The sequence below is a fragment of the Mustela lutreola genome, chromosome 7 (assembly GCF_030435805.1).
Source record: "Mustela lutreola isolate mMusLut2 chromosome 7, mMusLut2.pri, whole genome shotgun sequence".
NCBI lineage: Eukaryota > Metazoa > Chordata > Mammalia > Carnivora > Mustelidae > Mustela > Mustela lutreola.
This window is the reverse complement of record NC_081296.1, coordinates 88,811,970-88,834,970: the sequence shown is the minus strand read 5'-3', so window position 1 is coordinate 88,834,970 and position 23,001 is coordinate 88,811,970. Positions and strand designations below refer to the sequence as shown.

Genomic DNA, 23,001 nt, shown 5'->3' with positions numbered 1-23,001 from the left:
CTGTGATTTTCATTCATTTCACATCCCACTCAAAGCTCCTTACTTTGGCGCAGACCATGGCTCCTGCCCAACACTCACCAAGCATGAGAACAGGGAGTCAGATGCCTACCCTGGCAACAGCTATAGGAGTTTACGTATGAACTATCTTTGATCTTCTCAGCAACCACGGATGACTTCATTAGTCAACCATTCAACTCTGACAATACATTCGTATGTGTCATTTTTTGTTTGCAGGTACAGAAAAGGATTCTCTTGATAATCCTTTACTAAATCATACCAATTAATAAAATTATGAAGAACTAAGCAGCTAAAATAAAATAGTAGAAACTAAATAGTTATACAGTGGTACATACTTTCCTTCAACAACTTTCATAACTTTTATTAGACTTAATGGGATTGTCAAGCACACTTTATTAAGATATGACAATCTTATAGTGGTTATGGGAAACAGGAAAATAAACAACAACAACAAAAAGATACACTATATCAAAATCACACATTTGATTATCCTTCCTGAGAGTTCAATAGCAATTACTTAAATTAAAATTAAGTGTTTGAAAATTATAGTATTGTACAGCTGCCACACTTTTCATTAACTCACAACTTGTATGCCTAGGATGTCCGTGAGCTAACTCATAAATAACCCTGCTTAAAGTGTCAAAAAAGGCAAATTTCCAAGTATGGGTATGGTAGGCTGCTTTCTTTTTCCTTTTTTTTTTTTTTTTTTAATTGTGAAATGCAAAGCTATAAATGCAAAGCTATAAAACATTTTACATTAAAAAGATACTTCACTTAAGTTTTATATAACTGGCCTAGATTCCATCATATCAATTAAATCAATTGAATCTAGGTAACTTCAGAGTATAGATCAGTTTACAAAACTGATATTTAAAGAACAGAAATATTTAAACAGAAATATTTTTTATTTTATTTTATTTTTTTATTTATTTGAGAGAGAGTGAGAGAGAGTATGAAAGGGGAGAAGGTCAGAGGGAGAAGCAGATTCCCCTTGGAGTTGGGAGCCTGATGTGGGACTCGATCCCAGGACTCAGGATCATGACCTGAGCAGAAAGCAGTTGCCAAACCAACTCAGCCACCTAGGTGCCCTAAACAGAAATATTTAAAGAACTAACAGAAATAAATAACCTAAAGGATCCTCACAATATAAGGATTTTTATTTCTGTTGTAAATTTTTTATCAGGAACCAGCATTTTTTGAGAGTAGTCTTTGAGGGACATGTGCTGAGCACCACAGTGTTTAGAACAATGAACAAGAAATAGTCCCCCCTCTCAGAGCATATACCTTGAGGAATACCTTTTTTTTTTTTTTTTAAACGATTTTATTTATTTATTTGCACAAGCAGAGGAAGGGGCAGGCAGTGGGGAAGCAGACTTCCTGCAGAGCAGGGAGAGCGATGTGGAGGACTTGATCCCGGGACCCTGGGATCACGACCTGGGCCAAACACAGATGCTTCACTACTGAGCCACCCAGGATTATCTTTAATACAATATTCAAAGACAGAATGTTCGAAGTGCCACAACTGAGGTAGAAGTGGTATAGGCACATTCAGGACACGGACAGTCACTCAGATTCAAATGCGTCCCTGGTGGGAATGAAAAGGACGGAATAGGTGCAGATGGGCAAAGATCTGAGGAGCAGAATGAGAAGAGCAGAGAGAAAAGACATGTGGCTGCACCAAATGAAAACCAAGGAGACTCAAAGGAACAAAGTTAGGAAGGAGGGAATTTGATAGGTAGGCCACGGAAAACCACCGAAGCATTCTAATTGGAAGAATTACAAGTGCAAATGGAAAAGAAGCAAGAGAGACAGCCACAAGGTCAACTGGGAATCTAGTTTTAGAACTGTGTCCTGTGTGAACTCTGACTTCTGCAGAGGTCAGGACAGGGAGGGCTAGAGAAGACTCGGATTGCAAAAAGCAGGGTGAAAAGTCTTTGGGTTCTGAGTCAACTAAGAAATTCCACTTTGGTTTTCTCTGAGTGTGTGTGTGTGTGTGTGTGTGCATACGTGTGTTAAAAGCATCTTTTATTTTATTTTAATTTTATATTTTGTGGTGTTTTATCTGTTGGGGTTATGAGTAAGATTTAGTTTGAAATAAAAAAAATTGGCTAATAGTTTTTTAATGAAAGCCACCAATCAAGACCACATGTTTTACTTACAGACGGAACCTGAGACTCAGAAACTGACTTGGTCACCAAGAGGTCATGAGTGAACACTGATGAGGATAGTTTCACTAAGAGTACCTGTGGCCAAAGACACCAGCGTAGCAATGAGTTGAGAAGAAAAAGAGATGATTATTTAGCAGTGAGGGAAAAAAAGAAGTAAAAGTACTTTGAACAGTAACAGGTAGAGAAAGAGTAAACGTGTAGAATACTCAGCAGCTGGTAAAACTTCATTAAAACAGTGAATTTGTTGCTTAAGATTTGTGTGTCCCCAGGAACTGAAAATTCCAACTCTGCTAACAGAAGAAGCCTAAACAAAGAAGGAAATTGTCAAAAATGCTGAAAGTAGGACGGCTCTAGGGTTGGTGAATTCAGCTATTCAATGATATAAAAAAAAAATCCATCTTTCTCCTCTGTCATCTTTGGCATATCAGCCTTGATGTCAGCCTAGTTCTACTCATGATTAGACAAAACGGCTACAGCAGCTCAGCTTCGTGTCCTTGTGGAAGCATCCAGAGTTGGAAAGGGAGTCCTTTCCCTTCTTTGTCTCTTTCTACAAGAAATTTAAAAAATAAACAAACAAACAAACAAAAAACTTTTCCGAAAGCCCTGCAGAGACTTTTCTTCATTTCTCACTGGTCAGAAGGCATCAGTTGGTTGTGCCTAAACCAATCAGTAACTTGAAAGAGGAGCTCTCTTGGTTGTCTGACAGATTGCAAGTCACTGCCTGGGCTGGGGGATACGGTCCATTTCCTTGAACCACACAGTACAGGAGGAGGGGGTGGGCAATGGCTGTTGCTTGGGCAGCCCACCCGCCTTCCAATGAAGCCTAATAAGCATTGTTTGATACTGCTGTTGATGATTTTGTCAATAGTGCCTCATCCCCAACCCATTTCCCTCCTAGGAGAAGTGTGCCTATACTTCCCAATATCCAATTTTATCACTTACAGGAAGAAAGAGAACTATCGATTGCCTAGGAAAAGTATGCACAACAAGAGTTTCTATTTTAAGGCGTTCATTGAAAGAAGCTACTATGAGACAACATCTGCTTAAAATGCAGGATTTCCAAAGAGATCCTATCTTCAAACTCTGTTACCCAATTCCTCTTTTGTGTATTAGCCAAAAGAGAAGAGTCATTAAGCTTTTTGTGTACAACTGACACTAAAAAGAATCTGCAGGTAATGATAGAAGATGCTATTTGTCAAAGGTCTGGAGCAGAAATACAACTGAAAACTATGATACAATTGGAGAAAACACAAAGGTAATTACAAAGGAAGAAAACCACTCAGAGCATCAGTTTTACCTTTATGATACCTTTGTTCACATCTCTGTTCTCTTTGTCCTAAGTTACACCATTAATAACTCTTAGCCTTCAACCAAAAAAGGGGGTGGGGAAATTTGCAATTACTGATTAATAGTAATAGTTACTGAAGGTAGTTAGAAAGTTCTCACCAATCATGGAATGAGATGGTTTTATTTAGCTCTAAAATACAACGGAAGTTAATAGAACACTATTTAAGGATAATTTTAAAAAATACATTTTGTTTTCCATTAAATCATATTATTCTAATTTACTTGAGAGGAAAAAAACATCATGACATGAGAACTTCATTAATGATAATGGTAGTGGGCCCAGAAAGTTGCCATTTTATAAATAAATATGTAATTCCTATAAAAGTTTGTGAAGTGGAGAAGCAGTCAAAAGTGGGGGAGTAAGTGTAAAGCACTGGCGAAGTATACAACGGGTCAGGTTCTAGAATGTCCACAGTCTTGAATAATGGGAAAAATTCCAACACATTAAGCGGTTGGTATCCTACAATAGTCCATATCATGGATACTACTGAGCCTCCTTAGCAGTGGAATCATGAGTTTATACCATGTGGTTATTCGCTTACTTTCAGCTAGGAGAGAAAGAAAAGCTTTGGGCATGAGGGTCTGAAAAAGAAAAAAGAGCTGAGACAAAGAGGAGTTTTTCAAAATTCCTCAAAATTCAAAGTGCATAGCCCTCAAATTATGGATGAACTTTAGAAGGTTCAAGTAAGTACTGATGTTCATATATATTAATTTCTTTCTTATTTCCACAACTGGACCAACAATTCCCATCAGAAATTATTTAACTGGTTTGAGCCAGATGGAACTATCCAGTGAAATTCAGTATTTCCCCCATCTATCTAATGAAAGCCAGAAGAGGCATCAAATGAATGACAGCAGGAAAATAAATTTGACCAAGCTGGTTTGGAAAAATGCATGAGTGTGTGTTTTATGGAGACTGTTCCAGAGAAGTGATCCAGGTCATTTTACAGAGAAGAGCTCCTCAACCCTATATTTCCTCCAAAGGTCCAGAAGAGTATAAACTATATTATGTTAGCTAAACCTCATTCATCATTTACTAGAAGCATGTGTATGTACATAGATTATAGTGCACCAAATATAATATGTCAGAGATTAGACTTTGTTAGCGATTCAAATAGTGGTATGATCCAGTTCTGCCCTTTCAGTTCATGTCAATTTAGAGACCTTTACCTTCTCAGGTTCAATCTCACCTAATCTTGTTAGAGAGCTTTAGAGCAAAGACTACAAATTTCATCAACCAGTGTGCTGGTCAGCTGGTAAGTTACATTAGACACTTCGAGTCCTTTTCAAAGAAGCAGCTCAAGGTATATTCTCTCAACAAGTCTGTTTAAATAGATTTTTCTTAAAAATCTAACGACCTATTAAAACAGTTAACTAGCTAGGCCTGAATCAAGAAAGTACAAAAATAATAAAATTATGTTGTTTTCTTTCTTATGGCAAAAATTATTAGTTATTTTAGGAGAAATAGGTGAAATGGCTCTTTTAAAGATTGTTTTATTCATAATGAAAAGCAAGAGGCAAAGGAAATGGGAGAGATTTGTGGAAAACAAGGGAGAAGGTGATAAGATAGAATTGTGCCATTATTTATACAGCTAAAATAAAGTATCATGAGAGATGAGAAACTGAAGTGTAATTCTGTCCTTAGCTTTAAATAAGAATATTCTATATCCACTGATTAAGAATAAAGTATATTCTTAGCCCAAATAATGTTTAAAGTGCATACCACAAAGAAATTTAGGATGCAAATGTGGCCCTGAGGAGTTTATAGTCATAGAGTGTAATCATCTTAAAAGTTAACTATAAAAGATATAAATGGAAGTTCAAGACAACAATGGAAATGGTGTCACAAGGCTGTGAGTGAATAATCACCAAACGTAATAGTAAATGCAATACAGTTTAGAGGGGACAGCAGTCACTTAGGACTGGAAAATTATAGGGAATCTCTATTGGGACAGTGGGATTTGAATCCCTATCTCGTTCCCCAGTCCCTCCTCACTCTAAACTCTCCCTCTAGTCAACTAATTGTCTCACTGACTAATCACACTGAACTTTCCTTCATTCTAAATCCTTCGAGCTCCTTCCCTCCTTACTCCTGCTTACCACCCAACAGTCCTCCTTTCTCTCCTATCTCAGAAGATACACCTTCCCTTCCTGAAACTCACAGCCCCACCTGATCACTTCTCCCTCATCTAAATCATCGTGTCATTTCACCTTCTTTTTTTTTTTTTTTTAAGATTTTATTTATTTACTTGACAGACAGAGATCACAAGTAGGTAGAAAGGCAGGCAGAGAGAGAGGAAGGGAAGCAGGCTCCCCGCTGAGCAGAGAGCCCAATGCAGGGCTCGATCCCAAGACCCTAGGATCACGACCTGAGCCGAAGGCAGAGGCTTTAACCCACTGAGCCACCCAGGCGCCCCAATTCACCTTCTTTCTTGCCTTTCTTCAAATTATCTTCTTCAACTGTCCCTTTTTAACTAGTTCTATTCTTTGGCCTATAAACATGACAGTGGCACCCTTATTCCATGAAAAGTCCCTTAGACCTACATCCTTACTCTCCCCCGCCTGTCAGCATTCGGGAAGTCTCACTGTCGAGCATGTAGATTTCCACTTAACCCCCAGTTTTAATATGGCATCCTTGCTCTCAGTTACTCCAGACATTCCTCAATGTTCTATCATATTTCTCCCTTATTCTCATAAAATAGTCTTCTCCTGTCACTATCAACTTCCAAGGCTACAGCTATTATTTCTATTTTGACTGCCAAAGTTATATCCTCAGCATTGACCCCCTACTCTAAGCTTCAGGCTTGCATTTTTGACTGAATATTGTGCATAACCACACAGATGATTTTCAGGCTTCTATTTCTAAATCATTGTTGTCAAACTTTTTTGCACTTTGGAATCACCTGTGGAGGTTACAAAAATATCTGTACCCAAGTTATATGCCCAGATATTCTTATTAATTGGATACCAAGATCATTATACTCAGCTTTCAAAACTGCTCCTTATTAAAATGAGCCAACCTCCATAAATGCTAACATGATTCTCCTAATTGCTCATGTTCAATTCCTTTGAGTCACCATTAACTCTTCCCTCAGTAGCCCCCTATTCTCCAGATACCAAATCAATAATATTTCTTCTTCTATAATATCACTTCTATTTTTTCTTTATTTTATCACGGCCACTGCTTTACTTCAGCTGCCTCTAGTTATTGTACTAGATTCCTAATTCGGTCCTTCTTCTCTCATCCTACTTTTGCCATCTGTTTTCTATGGCTAAATCCAATCATTAAAAACACTCATGGCACACTAGTAAAATACAAAGTCTGCAGCTGATATTCAAAGTTCTCCATTACATATATAGCTCAAAACTTATCAGGCTTTATTGCCCACTACATCCTCATTCCTACCCATAAACACAAGAGACACCCTATGCTTGAAAGAGCCAGACTATTCACCGTTCACCACTCTCTAGCTGTTCCTCAGATATTACCGTTTCCATAATTTTGACCATGTTAATTCCTCTGCCTGGAATGCTCTCCCTCTAATATCTTCCTACTAACAATTTATCAGAATATTAGAGGGCTTCACAAAATCCATTTTCTCTTAGGGGTCAGGGGGCGCCTTCCCAGACCCCATCAGATTGAACTAATGTCCCCTCCCCCAGACTCCCTGTCTCTGTGTGCCTTATTATAGGACTTATCACACAGCCTGCCTTAATTTAGAATGACATATGGGCAAGTCTGTCTCCACCGATGGGCAGGGAGCAAAGAGAGGTACAGTGACTTGTCCAGAGTTATGACATCACAGTGTAGCTTACATATTCAATATTTATTGATTTAAGGATGGATAAGAACAGCATAGATATAGAGAATAGAACAATCTGAGGACAAAAAGGAGAAAAGAAAAACGAAAACACATTTGGGAGATGGTGAGTTAAGTAGAAGATTTATGAAACGAAACAGTGGCGTGAATCTCCACTGAGTAGGTGGAGTCAAATGGCCTTTACCTGGTCATGTCAGGTTTTTAAAAAGAATGAATAAGACTGAGTATCTTATATATGTTTGGAGCCTAAGTTCTCCCATTAGTAAAGGGATATGATTATAGGAGCTAAAATTGCTAGTACTATGGCGACGTAAGAATGAGGCCATCCCGGTAAAAGGCTTGACACAAAACTAGAGCATAGAAAGCCCAATCTAAGTGTTAACCCCATTAATGGGGTCTGCCACACACACACACACACACACACACACACACACAATGGCTATACAATAACATCCAAGATGTCAAAAGAAAGATTTATCTGACTTTGATTTCCAGGCTAGAAAAAGGACAGAATGAGAGAGAGAGAGACAGAGACATACGAGTATAAATGTGCAAGCAACAGACATGCGCAGTTAGCTTCTACTATATTTCACGGGACACATACTTTTCTGCCCCCCCGCCCCCGCCCCCATCTCTTTTCTTTTGTCCTGGTCTCTTGCTTTAGGCTTTCCTTTTTCCCTCTCCCATTACTCATGCAGCAAGATCCAGGGCCTACCTTCGCCCTGCAGGGGGCAATACAGAACATGTGTTGGCCTCTGCAGCCCAACTACCTAGAAAGACGGAAGCCAGGGCCCCAACCCAGTGCAAAAATGGCTTGGAAGCTGCGGTGAGATGGCTCCCTAGGCTCCAGCCCAGCAGGACCTCCAATCTAGTTAACGTTTCCTGAAAAACATTAACCCTCATTTAGGCGCAGTGGGAGGTGAGACTGGGAACGTTCTGTGAGTCCTGGTGGCAAAGAGCACTGTGTTCCTTACACTGAGAAAAGCTCTCCCTCTCCTGCATCGGCACCACATGGAACTGTACGCTCCAGTTGATTTCCAAGGAGAGGGAAAAAGCAGAATGCGGCTCTCTCAGTGCTTTCTGACCTCACTGGATGGGAGAGATACTCTGGGTGTGAGAACAATTAAGCAAACGTTTGGAGGATTCGGGGTGCAGAGGGCAGGTGTGTGTACATTTGAAAGCTGCTGTTTTATAAGAAGTCCTAGGTGACTCAATAAACAGGAGAGCTGAGCAGGGTAATCTCGTTAGCAGGGCTCTCCTCAGCTCAAACCGCTCCCCTGACAGAAACAACACATTCTGGGAAAAAGGGTAAATCACACACTGAGGTAATTGTTTCACACCTTCAAAGAATTTACTTATTAATTTCAAAGTGTTTTTGGAAGCAATTCTGTATCTTGCCTTCCGTTTTGTGCTTAAATACTTGTTTTTGTTTTTGTTTTTTAATGTTGACCTCCAAGTCCCTCTTAATGTACTTATTATATATTATCTTTAAAATACATCAGACTGAGTTATGAAATGTGAACTCTGCCAGTAAAAGAGGGCTGCTTTTCATTGAATGTAACTTTGTATACAACATCATGCATCTTTGCAACTCTAGGTATCATAGATTCTGAGATTAGGCACTCTTTGACTAAATAGCGAAAGAAAAAAACAGACTACCTCCTCGGATCAATGACATTTCTCTGTGTTGATTAGAGACACCAAAGAATTTCACTCCAGATTTTTGCTGAGCCAAACACTTCGGTCTTGAGGCCACCACCAGCAATGGAAATATAGTATGAAAAATAAAGATAAGCTCTGGTGTTATATGTCATATAGACCATGATAGGGATGCCCATTAGCTGTCCTTTGACCTGCTGTATATTTTTATCATCTCAAATCATTTTCAGTCACCTCATTAGAGTGGCAGACCATTTAAAAAAATTCCTCATCTTGGATCCACCCATACATCTGCTAATATGCAAATTTAAGTGCCTCAAGGAGATTAGAGGAACTATCTCTTATTCGATTCTATCATAAATTTAGTACCTACAACAGATCTTCAAAGAAGTAACTCACTTTTGTTTCTGTCTTTCAAAAACACTTTTGAAGAAAAGTTGCCCTTCTGATAACAAAAAAAAGCACTACTGAAGAATCCACTGCAGAAGAAAGGGCGCTCCCTAGGTACTGCCTATCAGGACTGTGTTGATATAGTTCAGAAAAGGAACTGGAGCAGATACTGGCTTTTAGGAAGAATTCCGCATGAAAGAGGGAAAATCGGTAATGCATTTACTACTCATTTGCTTGCATCAAGAACCACATTCCATTTCAATCTGCCAACATCCTAATTAAGATGATCTGAATCTTGGGTGATCTATTATTCTAGATCTGAGATAGCCCAATTTACATTAGACAAGATGTTACACTGTGTGCTTACACTGAGATGATAAGAGCGCTGAGCATGTCTTCCCTCCTGTCTGGCCCAGCACTGGGCAGAGCATTCCATCAGCACTCAATAAATAATGGCCAGGCCTTTGCCTATTGTCTTTCTCTCTACCACTTTAGGCACAATTTCACCTTACTGTATCATTTCTGGTTCCTTTTGACACATAGAGCTGTGCTCCTTTCTGCATGAGGAAGATAGGAAAGTATCTCAAGTAATTCTCTATGAACGTGTCCATCCGCGTATACGGGACTAGCAACACCTAAATGCAATACCCATTCATTACTTCTATGTCGTTTCTTAAGATCTTAAAGAATATGTTGCCTACATAAGCTTTTGAGCCAGAAAAGGAAAGAATACAAAGACAGTGCTTTGGAAGCATCAGGATCAAATTCCTTTCCAGGATAATAATATCCAGCTGCAATATTACCCAAGAGGCACTATAGAACACAGAGAAAATAGCATACAAAGGTACTCTCCAAATCAGCTTCTTTCTCCCCACTTTGGCTAAGGAAAGTTACCCATAATTAATTTTTTTAAAGATTTTATTTATTTGAGGGGCACCTGGGTGTCTCAGTGGGCTAAGCCTCTGCCTTCAGCTCAGATCATGATCCCAGGGTCCTGGGATCGAGCCCCGCATTGGGCTCTCTGCTCAGCAGGGAGCCTGCCTCCCCCCTCCACCCCCGCCTGCCTCTCTGCCTACTTGTGATCTCTGCCTGTCAAATAATAAATTAAAAAATCTTAAAAAAGAAAAAGATTTTATTTATTTGAGAGAGAAAGAGCACAAGGAGGGGGGTGGTGGAGGGAACAGCAGAGGGAGAGGGAGAAGTAGGCTCCCCACTGAGCAGAGAGCCTGATGTAGGCTCATGACCCAAGCCCAAGGCAGACGCTTAACCAATTGAGCCACCCCCAGACACCCCCAAAAAGTTACCTATAATTTATTAACATAATACTAGGTTAATACTAAGTTGTCTGATAAACACATAAAAAAATGTGTTAATATTGGACTTGCCCTCCCTAGACATCTGAATCAAGGCCAGGCTGTCTGCGACACAACCAAATCAGAGGCCACGTGTATGTCCCTTCTTAGCCACTATCTAAAACTGTCATTTGTAGGGCTGAGCAAACATATTTAAGAAATGTTCTTAAGCTTGCTCTAAGTGCTATTGTTGAACAGATAACACTGATGACCTTCATAGTCTTATATCCAATTCCAAAGGGATGACAAGCTAAGATGTCAATCTAAGAACCTCGAGGAAGGCAGATAAATAAGCACAACCCTGGGGTTCAAAGCACCTCACCCTCTATCTCCTTTCACTAAGGAAATGAAGATGTTTGATGGAACCCTGGGTAGGTCACCCTCTGGTAGCTGTAAAGTTTTCTGAATTTGCAATAAAATCTTCAAATATTCTTTGCGCTGGAAATTTTTCTTCTTCTTCTATTTTTTTTTTTAAGATTTATTTATTTATTTGACAGAGAGAGCAAGCTTAGGGGTGGGGGTGAGGAGGGAGAGAATCTCAAACAGATTCCCCGCTGAGCATGGAATAGACACAGGGCTGAAAGCACAACCCCAGGCGAAATCAGGAGTCAGATGCTTAACCGACTGAGCCACCCAGGTGCCCCTTGAAACTCATCTGTTTCTTTAAAGAGAACAAAGGAACCACTGTCTGATTACAGTGATGCAAAGTTTGAGACGTTGTGTTAGGGACATCCTGGCCTTGATTCTAAGATAGCTATAATGATGGCTGAAGAGGTGACAACTAAAGAAAACAAAGAATAAGAACATCTTAAAGGAGGCAATGTGCAAAGTTTAAGAATGCTTTCTTGCTTTCAGGATTTTGGGGTTTTGCCTGGAAAGGTCAAAAAAAAAAAAAAATGCAGCCTTTCTTAGGTGTTGGGTATTCAGTGTTTTGAAATCCCTCCAGCTACACACCATTCAAAAATTTAACATACTGAAAGCCTAGTTTTAGCTGATAAGCTTTAACCAATCTATCTTAAAATAAAATACATAATTACAAGCATATTTTCAATTCTTGGAAGTGAGTGCTAAAGCTCTATTTCTAGAACTGGTGAATTCTGTTCTCTATTTCCATGTATAAAAGATCGCACAGTCCTGGGAAAACACTTTTTTAAAAAATGAAATACAACAAATAAGGCATGCTGCCGAGTCCTGGGGGAGAAGTTTCCCAGAGTCTTTGAATTTCCTCCTATCCTCCTTCTTTACAAGATTTCTAAGACCAAGTCCTTTTCTGCAGTCTCTCAAACAAGGTAAAAAAGAAAAATACCCCCTAGATATATTCTTTAGATTTTCTATTATGCTTCTCAAGTTCCCAGTAGCTTCTGAAGTAAACTTAAGATGAATTCTGGAGTTATTTTTTTATTATGTTTTAATTTCAGTTCTCTTCTAGGTCTAAGATGAAATAGATGATCATAACTGCTCTGCTTGGAGATGCATTTCATGGCACAATGTATACGTGACCTGTGCAAGGTCACGTCATGGAAAGAGAACTGACATGAGAGATAACAAGTCGAATCCAAGCTTTTAGTCTTGGACAACTTCAGGGTAACCTATTTAGGTTGCTTTATTTCATGCAATACGGCAAGAAAAGTTTCTTTTTAAACAGTAAGTACGTCGTAGATATAAAGTCTGTATAGGGCTCTCTCAGCGGTTTGAACAATGTCAATTACAAATATATGAAGAATTACTGCCCAAATCACTGATCATTAAGGGTTATTTTATTTTATTTTATTTTTTGGTCACACTGTGAGCCTTGGTGCAGTGGCAAGCCAGCCTAATTCTCATCCACAATAAGATCCCGTGTTCCAGCCACACTACTGCGTTTCACACCTTGAGGTCTCCGCACATGTTTCACGCTGACAAAATCCTTTCCACCCCTCATTTAAAACATCAACTCCCCTGTAAATCTTTCTTTTGAGACCCCTAAACAGGGTTCATTATTTCCTTCCCTGTGTACTCGGAGTGCTGCATACCTATCTAATGTAGAGTATCTATCAGATTCTATTATAATTATTGGTTTACTGTCTCCACCACCAGAAATGAAAACTTGTCCATTTACCCTTCTCTAGAATTTCCCATGTGCTGGGCACTGTTGTGAGCACTATAGCTACATCAGCTCTTTAATCTGTACCGCAGCCCATATGAGAGGGATATTATCAGCGCCTCCATTTTACAAATAAGGAAGCTGAGACACAGAAAAGTGGCATTGTTCTCCTAAGGACACCCAGCTCGTGAGTGCCCCGAGTGGAACTCGGGCAGTCTGACGTCAGCCGGGGTCTGATACCCTCTGATACTCCCTCCCCTGATGTTCTCTGTTCGCCCCACAGATGAAAGCAGGCAGGTCATGGATATTAAACAGATAGAAAGAATAATCATACTGATTTCTCCATAGTTTCCTAGGCTTAAATTAGAAATATATTACCTTTGCCTTAAATGGATTTTACCTTCACCCTTGACTATGGAGGAGTTCATCTGTCCAGAGAAAATTCAGCCCAGACTGGGGAGAGAAAGCTAGTTGAGAGGTGGAAGGCCTAGGGTTTTGCTGGCTCTGCCAGGTCAGAGCCAAACTCTCCGTACCTCCCACAGCTTCCATGGCTGCCAAAACCTATAGAAACCTCTCCAGGAGCTGTTTGTAGGGGTACAACTCTGCACACATGTGACACAGAATGCCTGACACAGAGATAGTATTCATGAAGAATACTTAGGTTAGTCTCTGTAAACTGATGGGACCCTGAGCAGGAAGACACTGGGACTTTGGCAAGATTCAAACAGGTTTTTGTCATTGTTTCTTTAGAAGTGAGGCACCCAAATCATTAAGAACCTTCTTCCTGACCTAATTTAAATTTATATCTTAAGTCCCCACAGGTGATTGTCACCCATTTTACCATTAAAATCACTTCTTAATTCTTGTATTTTATATATATTCTGTATTTTTCTGATTAAAATTTTTACTCATGGTAGAGATTTGGAAAACTCAGAGGTATCTAAAAATATCTAATTGCATATTAGAGGACTTTACCAATGTTTTAAAATTCTCTTCTAAAATACTATTTTAAATGGCTGTATAACCTTTCGTTAGGATAAGATGAAGCATGATTTAATTAGCCTGTCCTTGTTTTAAACATTTGGTTGGTATCAATTGTTTGCTGTTATAAGACTTTCTTTCACGCTCTGTGGGGATCCCAGTTGTTGAGAATCCTGTAGCCCCCATAGGAAAAGGGCCTCTTAGAGCCTATACAACAGTGCTTCTCTGAGAGCTTGCGGAATGCAGATTCTGGGGCCCCAGCAAGGAGGTTCTGCCCTCTCAAAGCTGAGCTAAAGCAGGTGCTCCTCTCTTTGAGAAATGCAAACACTGCCTCTCCTTGGAGAATACTTTCTCTTCATCCGGTTACTTCTTTACTCCCTTCTCAATATACACCCCCCCAAAATGAGCTGATTTCAAAGTATCAAACTCAAATTGGTTCTGGTGAAGACAGCTACTCATTTTTACCCCCAGTCTTTTATGAATTTAGGTGACTGGCCCCTCTCTGCAGTTCCTCTTTGGCACCTCCTCAGCCTTTAACCTGACTCCACCCACCATGGCCAGGAACAGCTTTTTATGCAGCCAATCAATGATGTCATTTCCCTCCTCACTACAAAACCCTCCCTTTGTGACCATAGGCCACCCAGCTTCCTTCAGCTCCTCTTTCTCTCTCTATCTCTCCAACTGCACTGGTCTGCTCACGGAATGCCTCCTCAGAGAAGCCCTTCTGATCTAAATCACTTCTCCCAGCGCAAGCTCTAGCTGCTCCCTTTTCTTTCACAGCACATCACCATTTATAAAGCTCCATGAGGCAGGTCCTGAGACTTAATCCTTCATCACCAGCATATCTGGCCCTGAGCAGGGCCAGTGAGAGGCAGTCCTCTAGGTGGCGATCCACACAGGCTCTGGGGCCAAAGGGCTAAATTCAAATATGAGTTCTGCTACTTGAGACCTGTGTGGCCTTTGACAAGTTACTTAACTTCTCTGTGCCTCCTTTTTCTCCACTGAGGATAACATGGGACTACCAGAGAGGTTTGTTGTGAGAATTAAATGAAAGAAACCACAGAAGTGCTGAGAATCACAACTGGCATGTAGAATGCATGGAATACACGATAGCTTTTTAAAAGGAAGCAATCAGTATGCTTTGATAAATAAATAGAACACAAAAGACTTTCGAGTTGCATCTTTTCTCATCATCACTGCCCTGCAACCCCAGCCAAAGCATTCTTAGCCCCACCAATGTCTCCCTGCAGCCTGCTCCTAGAGAGGGCTCTACTTCTGCCCTGAGAAATCTGCTGAATACATTCTCCCTTCCATATTATTAGTTCCAGCTTTGATCCTTTCGTCACGTCACTTTCTAGAACGTGTGCTCATGTGCCAAGACCCTGCTCTTCCTTCCTCCGAGTATTTCCCGAAATGTGACCTCCTCCGAGGAGCCACCTTTAAGTGGAACTGAGCTCATCGTTCCATTCTCTGTTTCCAACAAATAAGTTAAAGGTTGTTGTTCGAGGTTCCAAAGCTATAAATCTTCCGAGCTTTTCCCTGCCTGCGTGGTCTCACCACTGCAGGATGGGTGGGGTTTCTCCTGAAGAATGTGAGTCTAAGAAGGTAAAGGGTTTGTTTAACTTGCTCTGTATACGTTTAGCGTAATGCCAATCCACATGGATGCTGAATAAATGTGACTTGATGATGATTTAATTACCTTGTCCATGCCAGGAATAGAAACCCTGAACACTTAAATCTGTTTCCCCCCACGTTGCAATATGTTTCAATGCTGAGTCTATTATGAGACTGGTTTTCTGCATGTACTTTCACAAAAAGGATAAATACAAAAGAGAAATTACATGAAAATATCAAATTAATAAAATTATTTTCCACATCCTGAGTCCAAAGATACCTTTGGAACAGCAGTGCATTGTATTAAAAGGTGCCTTGTTTAAAGTTTAATTGCATATGCTTTATGGGTTATTTTATAAATCTAAAATAAATAACCAAAACATGTCAATACTGGTTTTTAAAGTACTTGTTGTATTCGGTGCATGCACCATTATGGAGAACTTACACTCAGAGCAAAAAGATTTGTAGCAAAGCATATGACCTTCTTCCCACTACAATGACCATCCCCTAATTAGGCAATGCATCTGATAGTCATTAACAGGAATGAGATAATGAATCACTTTCTCTCTTCTTTGTTAATTTGCTGTAACCAAGCGGCTAATGGATGTCAGAGCTGAGTGATTGCACTGATTATAGTGATTTATAGTTGCAACAAAACAATTTAAAACCATTCTGATTATTCATGTTAAAGATGCTTTATGTTTTGTTTACTAAATGTTTTATGTCCCCCTTTCTCCTACCCCCAAAGTATTGAACCCCTCCTACTCTGCCACTTTTGACAAAAAGACCTCTTCCTGGAAAACTTGAAAGTTGTAGGCTTTTTTTTTTTATTGTTTTAAACTAAGCCATTTCATTTTATCTTTTGTCTCTGTATATCTACATATCCAAGTAGATATAGAGACAGATAGATAGATGGATGGATATAGAAATAGATAGACAAAGTTTACCCAGTAGAAACAAAAAGCCTTCAGGGTGGAGAGAAAACTTCAGTGGTGCCTTGTTCAAAAGAAGGCAGAAATGAGAGGAAATCAGGCAAACTTCAAGCCACTTACCTTGGGGCTTCCAGTCCCTTCCTCGCCCTCCACAGACACATCAGTAGCCAGAATCTCAGCTTTGATGGTATCCAGAGCCCTGAGAATCCAGCTGTGTTGTCGTTTGATTTGCCTCTGCAGCTCCTTCCACTGGCTTGCAATCATCCGCAGCATGTCCTTCAGCCCTTCTCCAAAAGGAGGGGAAAGCACAAGTTACAGGCTCAACTGCATTTTTTACCCAGGATTGACTTTTAGCCAGTAAATTAGATGACTATTTCAAACAGTAAGCCTAATTTTAAACAACCATTATCAACACCTGACATATAAGCATTTGTCCCCCAGGAGAGGGGCTGGGGGATTTTGTCTTCACAGAAGGCATAAGGACACAAAAACGGGATCACCACAGAGATGCTTGGGTGGGAATCGACTTAGCTTCTGTGCATTGACTTAAAAAAATGCATGTTGGACAAAAATGACCAAGTATAAAAATGACTGACACCGAAGCTTCACTTTCCAAAGAGAAGGCCCTGTGTGTATCCGTGTGGAGACTTCATAGTGATCAGAAAGATGCACAGAAAGAGGCGAAGTGAACTCGATGAGGAATACGGTAAATGGGCCAGAATTAAGACAGCAGTCCTTTCCCTTAGCATGTCCGATTAATGCTGCTCTTTCCTTATTCAGCTGTGGTAAGCTCAAAGAAAGAGCCAAATTATAATTCACCCTGTCTTATGGTCTTTTACTACCAGGGTAAGTATAACCAAATGACAAAACTATTTTTTATTTATAATCTGTTCCTCATAAATACATTAATACTGGGCAAGAGTTGGTTTAAGGCCAAAACTCTGCTAATGCAATGACCAGCAAAAAAAAAAAACAAAAACAAAAACAAAAAAACCGTGCAAAATGTTCACATGTGCGAACTGGCAGGGAAATAATCGGATGTATCTCATCCGCCTGCCTTATATCGGTAATGATATCTATAAGTACCCTAATGCATATGCATTATAACTATTTGCACAATTCTCATTCATTATCTTAATGTTATTTCCAGGGCACCTACATCAAAAAGCATGTCAATGTGAAGTTTTCAGGAATGTGATTTCAATTGAAACTCGGGCGAACAGCAAGCCCAAAATAAAATGAACAGACCATTTGGAGGCAGTATTTCATCGTATAAGTATCACAGCATTGTATGCAGTATATGAAACATTTATAAATCTTGAAGGTCAATCTGATAATGTAAATATTAATAATACATAAGGAAGTGAATATATGCAGTAATTTACAGCAATGCTTCTTCATTCTTAATAGTCTGGAGACATAAAGACTTGCAATATTTCAGGAGGATTTACCTGCTTTGTGAGATGCAATAAGCTCGAGAAGTTGGTATCCTTCCTCCTCCACAGCTTCCTTGAGAGCACAGTGACTGTCTACATTCAACTTAAAACTCTGCAAGGAAAAATATGAGCATCAAACCCTGGCAAGGCAGTTAAACATAAAACATCCATACAAAATTACTTGCTACTTTTTATCAAGAACCACACAGCCCAATTTACCCAATAGACAAACTAATTTGCAATACTAAAAGCTATTGATATTTGGGATCTGGGCTCAAAATGTTTCCGTTAGATTAGCAGAGTGCATCTGTTTGGAAACAGCTGACAGATCTAGAAATTCATTAGGTTTTTATGAAAAGTCACATCCCGTAGGCTATATCAGGAGTAGCAGTGTTCTATAAAATATACTGAATTTCTACCAGCACATATGAGCTCTTTTCTTCACTTTTTAAAAATGTTAGTGATAGCACTATTTATGAAACCATTAAAAAATTGGCAGCGTAAAATATATTAGCCTTATGTGCATATATCGAAATCCACTAATAGAGTAAGGGTTGGACTGGCTGTTTCTCAGATATCACACAAACCAGAGAACATCCAGGGGCACTGAGTACTGTACTGAGGAGTCAAATGCTTCCCAAATCTTTTTGATTTTTAAAAGCTTATTTCTTACAGTGAGATTCTGCTTGAAAAATGAATATGTCAGGCACATCAGGGGCATTTTTCACTAGCGACCATCATCCAAAACCCAACAAGTGCTGGTATGGCTGAATCCCAACTCAAGGCCATTGCTTTCAGGAAGCCTTCTGTTGCTTTACGTGGAGTTACAGACTCCCTTCTCCCTGCTCTTACAATGTGTTTCTACTACAGAATTTATCACCTGTATCCTGCTCTATTTCTACACTCTGCTACCAAATTATAAGCAATTTTAAAGAAATTCAAGTTTCACATTCATCTCCAACTCAGGTCAGATGGAAGATGTTCAACAGATTTGCAGAATTCATGGATATCTGTCAAACTGGATCAACAGTACTCTCTGAAGGGGAAGGCTTCCAGTTAGGTATTTCAAGAAACATAGGTGGTTTTCCAAAGAGTTCCCAACTCTGGAATGTTAGAAGGCATTCCAACCACAGCAGGTCCAGCGGAGAGGAATCCTAATAACCAATCTGTTGAGTCAATGGCTAGTCTTCAGGGTGAAAATCAATTCCTTGAGTTGACTAATTAGGACATAAATTTGAAATACTACATGCCAAATGTTGGCTTCTCCATGACAGAGCTCCACAATATACAATATATTTCACTGTCACTGATGATTCCTTGAGCAATAGCTGTATGCAGAGCCCTAAGCTTAGTGTCAAGAATATTTAACACAAGCCTGGGTGGCTCAGTAGGTTAAAGCCTCTACCTTCGGTTCAGGTCATGATCCCAGGGTTCTGGGATCGAGCCCTGCATCGGGCTTTCTGCTCAGCGGGGAGCCCACCTCCTCTTCTCTCTCTCTCTCTCTCTCTCTCTGCCTGCCTCTGTCTACTTGTGATCTCTCTCTGTCAAATAAATAAAATCTTTTAAAAAATTAAAAGAATATTTTAAAAATTTAAAAATTAAAAAATATATATATAACACAAGCTCATAATGATACAGGCCCAGTTAGAATGTAATTTGGATGAAAGAGGTTAAACCACCAAAAACTGTAAAGTTAGGTACATTCATTCGTTCATTAGGAATCATGCATCATGTCTGTTCTGTACACTGGACTGATAGTGACTTAAGGGGTTTAAAACATGGCCTCTGACATCAAAGGGCAACTAAACATGTCCCTAAGAGAAGAAAGTGCAGCCCAAGTCATTGCGGATGTTCAGGAGTGACTCTGGGCTCTCTTTTTCTTAGTGGCAAAAAGGGGTCTTCTTTTTAAAGCTGAGAGGGAAAAGCAGGTTAAAAGAAACTGGATATGAAGGAGATGGAGACAGACAGATCAGAGTATGAAGTATAAAGATAAGAACTTTGACTAAAAAAAGTGTTTGACTCCAAAATCGTGAACCATTTCATCTGACTAAAGGCATAAAAAACAGGGAAGTTTTAGCCAAATATGACAGAAGGAAAACAACGTAAGTTTCCTCACAGGCTGTTCACTCTTTCTCGTATTGTCCTTTTTCGGCTATAGCTATACGGTTGAATCAAATAAAGTATGGCAAAGTAAGGGAAGCCTAATGCTTCTGGTCAGCACAAACACTATGAGCTCCATGAAAAATTCAATATGAAAAATTCAATATTACTTTCTAGCCAAAATATGGCTGCGTATACTTTTTGCCACTGCAGTGGATATCCTCAACTCTGAAACAAGGCCATGTGCAATAAGGTTCATGTATGTTTCAGGGAGAAGGGACAAGGAAAAGAAAACCACTTGAGATCAATGTGAGAGTGCCACGATTTAGGAAGAAACCTGTTCTTGAGATTTCCTTATAACTGTAAATTTAGCCTAGTGCTCTCTCTGATTCTCTGTTTACTTACAACAGACTTGTGCTGAATGGTTAGTAATCATGAGCTTCTGAAGAGGTGCATCAGGCCTATGTCTCAGAGCAAAAGAGAACCTAAGGACCTGTGAGTAGGTTGGATAATTTGACATAATTGAAGCCAAGAGTATAGAATAGATGCAGCTGGGTCTGGTTCTGCCTCAAGATGATGTGGAAGCATTTGATTAGGAAAGTGGAAGAGATGAGGTATTCATTATTAGGAAAAAGATAAGCTGATAAGCTTGATGCTGTAGAGAAGACCCATTTAATATATCTATTACCCAAATGGTACAATATTGCTTGATTTTCAGGTGCACCCATTAACCATTAATAATATCAACTAAGGAATTTGTAATGGGCCGCTGAGGAGGCAGCCATGCAGGCACATTAACAAAATTGTCAATGAAATTTCTGGCCACTAAAGGATTCTGTAATAAGCACTCCCCATTCTGTCCCCACCTCTTCCTGAGGGAAGGAAGCTTAGATGGAAGGATTTGCTTCTCTTCCTCTTTCATTTTCTTTTTCCTTGAACCTGATACTTGAACACATTTCCATTCTAGTACTCCTAACACATTCCCTCACCAATGCTGGATATCCCTCTGCAACATCCACAGCATTCCCTGAAAATGCAGGGCATTCTCTGAAGATTTAATTTATGGCAACATTATCATAGGTGGGTACCACGTTCTTGTGTCAATGATTATGTGACACTCCTTAAATATGAGTAATCTGGGTTCTAGGAAACTCCAGACCTTTTTTAGTGTCTTTAAAGCAGCATATAACTGAACACCTAGAAGAGAACAACTAAGGAAATGGAAAACACAGTGACTGAGACAAAGGACTGGATTATCAAAGAGATGATATACATCAGAGGCTGAGGAATGGGCACATCCACACCTGCAACCTCTAGCTCCACCACCTTCGATAGATCTGGGTGCACTACTCCTTGGCAGGATCGAAATTTATACCAATTCTACTTTGACCATGATCAGACTTTATATGGCAGTCATGTGGATATGAAATGAAATCAAGGAAATGTACACCTTGGTGGACAAAACTCTGCCAAGAGTGAAGAATGATCATTGCTCATGAGGACTCATAAGATTTGGATCACCTGGCACAGAAAATCGTGGGAAAGACCATACTCACATTCAGAGGCTTAAAGATCGAAAGTGGCTCAGCCTTAGCAGCATTGTCTCATGAACACAGACTTTCAATCGTGCAATGAAATACTGTTACTGTCTGCCAGGTCCATTGATGTCCATGAGTATTGAGATGTTGGTGAACAATCAAAGAGGCCGGAAACAAGTTATTGAGTCTTTCCTGAACAATTTCAGTTTTTTTAAGCACATGAATTAGTAGATATTTACTGGGAAGTCTTTGCCAGGCTTAGAGATACAAAAGATAACAATACACAATATATAATCTGGGCCCATGAAGCATATAGTTTTTTGGGTGAAAGAGATTTAAAAAAAAAAAAAAAAAAAAGCCAGTAGTATCATAGGACTCAGCATAGCATAAATGTGGAATCAGGGTTTGGTGTCTAAGAGAGAATGGAAGGACCTTAAGCAAAATGAATAGACATATGCCCTACCCAATGAGATTTTTTTTTTTTTTAAAATTAAAGTATCACGCTGGCCAAGTAAAACCAAGAGTGTGGGTGGTATTCTGTACAAGTGTGGCAGGTGCTGGATAGGGGCTGTGGGATCCCAAGCTGGGTGCCAGGTTCTGCAGAGCCTTGCAGAGAGCTAGTGGAGAAAGGACTAATTTGTATGCAGGCCTGGAGACAGCATTTATTGTAGCAGGAAGTAGGAAGCCGAAGGCAGGTAGGTGTGGCTGGGGCAGGGTATTAGCAGGAGAGGCGGAAGCTGTGATATGTGGTCATTAACTCCAAGGGCCATGAAAGAGTCAGGGAAGAAGATGTCAGAACACTGGAAACGGATGGGCGCAGTTCTCTGTTCTAGAAAGCTCTCTCTGGTTGTTGTGCAGAGTTGATTTTAAAAGGGCAGACTGGAGACAAGCAGGCCATTAAGGAGGCTGCTATGGTAATACAGGCCAGATGTTTCTGCATGCTCACAATTTTAATTAAAAAAAGGTATGCTTTTCTTCTAAATGAATGAAAGTAGAAAAAAAATGGAGAAAATCTTCTGTCTTTTTAAAGTTTTTCTCAGTGTGTGAGAGCAGCGTGTGCCAGAATTTAGTTCCTTGGCTGTTCTGATGATAAATACCAGAGGTTATTAGTCAGGAGTCTCCCAATGTGAAAGACATATTGAACTGATGAACTTTTACTCCCACTGTCATTTTAAAGAGATGGTATATATGCTGATGAATAAGGCACTTGATGACACTTTTTCTTCACACAAAAGATTTTTACTACCCTAAGAAAATGAAAACTTGCCTTTTTTTTTTTTTTTTTTAAACAAGGGCAGGAGGAAGAATGTGTGTTCAATCAGAAAAGCAGAGGCTTAAAAAGTCACCTGCTACCTGCCTTAGGCCATCTCCACCTGGGGTCCCCTCTGTGCCATGCCTACACCATCCTGTGTTCCCACAGGGACTCTTGGTGAGGAAGAAAGCCCCGATCCCCTGGGTTGTAGCTGGAAGCTCCTCTTCTCCTCTCCCCAATGCCAACAACAGAGGATGATCATGTGGTCCTCAAAATACAAAATATACCTCGTAAATGCTGTATGTGTCAA

General features: G+C 39.8%; 1 protein-coding gene across 5 annotated transcripts in view; it reads right to left on the bottom strand.

Moving 5' to 3' along the window:
- AKAP6 (A-kinase anchoring protein 6) overlaps window positions 1–23,001 on the bottom strand; it is a 464,720-nt gene that overhangs the window by 196,476 nt on the left and 245,243 nt on the right. For 4 of the 5 annotated variants that reach the window (XM_059181873.1, XM_059181872.1, XM_059181875.1 and 1 more), the window contains 2 exons: window positions 17,817–17,913; window positions 16,486–16,652 (listed from right to left, as the gene is read on the bottom strand). In XM_059181873.1, the coding sequence (XP_059037856.1) occupies window positions 16,486–16,652; window positions 17,817–17,913 (264 nt within the window). The remainder of the gene's footprint in view (window positions 1–16,485; window positions 16,653–17,816; window positions 17,914–23,001) is intronic. The other variant, XM_059181876.1, reaches the window with a different exon arrangement.